The 4,493-nt window shown below is 43.9% G+C and overlaps 1 protein-coding gene across 1 annotated transcript; it reads right to left on the bottom strand.

Moving 5' to 3' along the window:
- Window positions 1-243: 243 nt before the first annotated feature.
- Window positions 244-2,664, bottom strand: LOC123449146 (protein SPA, chloroplastic). Its single transcript, XM_045126247.1, has 5 exons — window positions 2,365-2,664; window positions 2,191-2,274; window positions 1,906-1,957; window positions 894-1,050; window positions 244-502 (listed from the first exon to the last, which is right to left on the bottom strand). Exons 1-5 carry the CDS (start codon window positions 2,518-2,520, stop codon window positions 478-480), a joined length of 474 nt encoding a protein of 157 aa, XP_044982182.1. The 5' UTR covers window positions 2,521-2,664; the 3' UTR covers window positions 244-477.
- Window positions 2,665-4,493: the final 1,829 nt, after the last annotated feature.

The following is a 4,493-nucleotide window of genomic DNA, read 5'->3' as shown; positions in this document are numbered from 1 at the left end:
CGGCTTCTCCACCAATTAGGGATGCATACAACCATATTAGTACGAGTACGAGGATAAACATGGTCCTCAGAATATTTTATAAATGAGTATCAAGATACTTCTTGATGAGTAGTTCCACCATACACCAAACTTGATCCTCAATAAATGGGGAGAAAACCCCTGTGCATCACCTGTCAATTCTAGGAATTGAATTCGGGTTGTTAGGCTGCACAACCGCATGCCCAACACACGATGTGACATGCATTGAAAATGTCCAACAAAAATTTATCATCTTTGCCCACTCACAAGGATGGTCATTTTCAGACATAGAAAGAGTGTGCATGTACATCCATACATATTTACCAAAAAAGAGAGAAAATATAATACAACACAAAACAATCAGATCATCCATGATGGACACATCGTCACCATGAATGCAGCATCATCCTTAGATCAGATTCCTCATCTTACCGTCGTTAGCCAGTAATGACAAGATCTTCAGTCATCATCATCCTTGAACTCCCTGGTTAGTCAACCAAATAAAGAAACCATCAGACATCTCCTTCGTTCAAGCTACATTCATTTATTCGGAATATTGCCACTTAGAGAAAATGTTTGAGCATAGAAACGGGTATATTCAGTACTTCTGCTATCAAGGAGAAGCATAAAAGGCAAGGTCCGCATGACAGGATCCTATACATTGTGACAAATACTATGGGCCAGCTTTAGCTATGTAATTTTGTCATCTCTACATGAAAGATCCACATTATGATGGATTCAAATAATTTTTATGTGTTAAGCATGCTTTCATTTTGGTAATTCAATAGTACCACACTCTGAAAGTTCTTAAATAAATTAGCATGGTGTTATTCCACAGACAAACATATATGAAAACATTAAGAACAACCCATTACCTGCGATCAAGATAGCGTGGCTGAATGCCACTACCTTGGCATGTGGTGCATGTCAATGATCCAATGCCATCGCAGTTGACACACTTTGATACTTCAGATTCACCATTGCCAATTACTACAGTAACCGTCCCCGCTCCGGTGCAAAACCTGCATACCTCTGGAAAATCAACAATTTCTTTTCAACATTCTGATCTACTAGATGCTGACATAGAGAAAAAGGAAAAGAATAATGTGTGCGGCATGCACCATTAAGAGAATAGTCTAAGTTGTTGAAAATCACAAGTAGAACATTTGATTCTTTTTTATCTAACGATTTAAGGGAGGAGAAAGCTTGTCATTTGACAACATGCTCTTTTAATATCATCAGCTTCGTTGCTTAACGTCTTGTGCAATCAAAACATATTTGAAGAAATATTAAAATTCCTTTATTAAGTTTGGCGACTAAATTCTACCAACGCCGCCTGGTTCTATTGCCACCTCAAACTAAAACTAGCTGGAAACATTGTGTGGTCGAGGAAGAGAAGGTTGTGTTATATAGGAGTAGAAAACACTACAGCTTATTCTGCCTGGCATGGAAGATGCCACATATAGTTGAACCAAGTTACTATTGGATATACTGTTTTGCAAAAAAGAAGATGATTTTTTCTTCAAGAAACAGGTCGTGGCCCAATTCCATTTCAGCGGGTGAAACAATGAATACATCAGTTCAATTATTCAGTTAACATAGGCGCAATAGTTTCTATTCAGTTAACATCCACCTTACAAGGCACGAAAGAACTACCAAACATGGAGAGCAAAAAGAATACAAGTGTGAAAATGATCAAAATGCATGCTAAACTACCCGGTTGGTACATCTTATATGGAATTTTCCTATCAAACACAAGTTTAACACTTCCAAATTCCAGCAGTTCGTCTCATTTTACATGAGTGCACCGTGCCATTGAAAGGGACATATTAAAAGTTTGAAGAGTGATGCAAATTAGGACATGAATCAAAGGGCGTAATCACGTACGCGCGCCCGAGCCGCTGCAGGGGAAGCACGGCTGGTTGTTGTCTCTCTTTGCCTGCATTGGAGAAATTCAAAATGACATTTTTCATCAATGCAAGGGTGCAGTTTAGGCACATTCAGTTTCAGTCAACGTGTTTCAAAAGTGCAACTCCTAATCTTATGTTACTTCAGCAAACTTAATTGCCCAAATACCGTTCTTGCTTCAGAAAAAAAAACTAATGATCCACCAACTGCATGCTTGATCACAGGAAACAATTGGCTAATGTATACTGATAGTAAAGCACTCACGGAATTGTCGATTTGATTCTCGTAGAAAATCGGGATTCCTATCCCGGCGGCGACGCTGACGACGCCGACAGTTATGGCCACAACCTGAAGAACCAAGAAACCGCTCGTTATAACTCGGCAGGAAATCAAGTGGTATCCTCCACAGAACGGGCGTTGTAGCCCTTTTGGGCGCACCGTGTTCTGGTCGAACTCGATGGCCTGGATACGTGGGTACCGCGCGCCGGGTCTCCGCCGCCGCGGATGCACCGCCATGCTGGTGGGCGAGCATGGCGTGGAGGAGAGGAAGGAGTAAGCGGTGGTGAGTCGGGAGGAGGTGGTGGTCATGGCCATAGAGATGCGTCGCCCGTTGGACGCTGCTGCTTCAGATGCCTGGGCAAGCACGCACGGTGATCATGGGTAGCCGCAGCCGGACACAACGCCACACTTCTCACCCCTTGCGGGCGCTGGTGGCCAGGGCTTGGTCTTTTCGGATATGGGCATTATCCGTTCTGGAAGTTTGCTAGCCTCAGAAAACACTACCCTTGGAATGGAGGCAGAGCAGCTGGGTCGCTGATCACTCTGCTTAATTGGACGGAGCTGTTAATCTGACCATCCAACGGTGAGCTCGTCAGAATATATATCCCATATGGTAGCCGGACCGATTATTAGTTGGGAAACAGGCGGGCCGCGGGATCCATCGACATTCCTCGCGCATCCCTCCCCTTCCTCCTTCACGCGCAGCCCATCCGCCACACGTCATGGCGTCGTCGCAGCTCCGACCACCCGTGCACAAAGGCGATATCGCAACTCCTCCACCCAATCTGCACTATCGGTCACCGTCGTAACCGGCCCTCTTGCCCCCCATAGATCTTCCTCTCTTTGTTCAGGACCAAAGGCGTAACTTGCTACATGCTTCAACCGGCATTAAAATTTGCTACAACCGACACCCCATTTTGCTATCACCGGTGTCGCATTTTGCTACATTGCACATGGCGTCGTGATTTTTTGCTACAACCGACGACATGGCAAGCTGCATCCCCTCTCTCTATCTCAACTGCTCCATGAAGAGCGGAGCTGCAACGGGCATGGCCGATGAAGTTGCGTTCATAGCCGAAGGCCTAATTTGCTACATGCTTCAACCGGCATCAAAATTTGCTATAACCGGCACCGTATTTTGCTACCACCGGTGTCGCATTTTGCTACATCGCACATGACGTCGCGATTTTTTGCTATAACCGGTGTTTTATTTTGCTACAACCGACAAATGGCAAGCTGCATCCCCTCCCTCAACTGCTGCATGGAGAGCGGAGGCGAGCTTCAAGGCCCGCGGAGAGCTCTTCTATGGCGGGGGAGAGGCGGGGTCAACGGGGTCCCGTGGTCGTGCTGCGTGATGCAGTGATAGTGGGCGGTCGCCATTACCTGCGGTGTTTCTTCATATCTGAACGCGAACGGATGATAAGGAAGAAAACAACGTGGATGGATGAGAATCTAACGGCTCGGGTGGGCTAATCGGATGACTAGGACGCGACCGGCTGAAAGGTTTAGGCCGGTGTGCTGACGCCTATCAGTCCCATTATTAGTTTCAAAAGAACAGAAAGTTTAATCTAAGAACATCTTCAACAACAGTTGTATACTACTGAAACATATGTTTGTGTGTTGCAACGAAAGAGTTAATCGATGTGTCCACCGAAACAACCATCAACACGGCAGAACAACATACAATTGGTGCTAACAGAAATTCCTATAAGTAATTCTACATTAACAAGCATGATACACATATAATATTGTTGGTATGGTATTTGTACGACGATTCTGATCTTAAAGAGTCTAATATTTAAATATTCTATACCAAGTCATTATTTTTAAGTTGAAACAATGCTTGAAATTTGCATGTCATGAAAAAATCTTAATAAAAGGGTTCGTTAAACGTGTTTTACGCCATCTCTTCATATGCTTGAAGATCAATAAAAAATGTCTACGTCTAAACGAAGCGGCCCTAATTTGTTGCATGCAACTCGACGCTTACATAGTGCCTTTCATCTTTTTCTTTGCGTTATTTTTGTTGCACATTACGGTCTCACACAGAGCCTTCATTTTTTATTCATAAATAGCCCAACTCAATTGGTTGCAACCTTCTAAATAGTGGTCGAGGTCTCAGGCTCGAGACCACTGAAATAAATTATTATTTTCTGCGGCAGGGTTCTTTATCACATTATGATCAGCAATGGTCTCTGCAGGAAAATACTCAATTGCACTGGGGCGGGCCCATTGCCTATGTATGAGACTTGTGATCCATGAGTCAAATAAATCAAAGCCAAATGACT

The sequence above is a fragment of the Hordeum vulgare genome, chromosome 4H, assembly GCF_904849725.1.
Source record: "Hordeum vulgare subsp. vulgare chromosome 4H, MorexV3_pseudomolecules_assembly, whole genome shotgun sequence".
NCBI classification, from domain to species: Eukaryota; Viridiplantae; Streptophyta; class Magnoliopsida; order Poales; family Poaceae; genus Hordeum; species Hordeum vulgare.
Note: the sequence above shows the minus strand (reverse complement) of the source record. Positions and strands in the feature narration are given on the sequence as shown.

What these genes read in the sequence shown, in the direction of transcription:
- LOC123449146 (XM_045126247.1), bottom strand. Translation starts at nt 2,520, where the DNA reads ATGGCCATGACCACCACCTCCTCCCGACTCACCACCGCTTACTCCTTC. An exon ending in AGAATCAAATCGACAATTCC is followed by an intron (nt 1,958 to 2,190) that starts GTGAGTGCTTTA and finishes TCTCCAATGCAG; the next exon opens with GCAAAGAGAGACAACAACCA. An exon ending in CTGCAGCGGCTCGGGCGCGC is followed by an intron (nt 1,051 to 1,905) that starts GTACGTGATTAC and finishes TTGATTTTCCAG; the next exon opens with AGGTATGCAGGTTTTGCACC.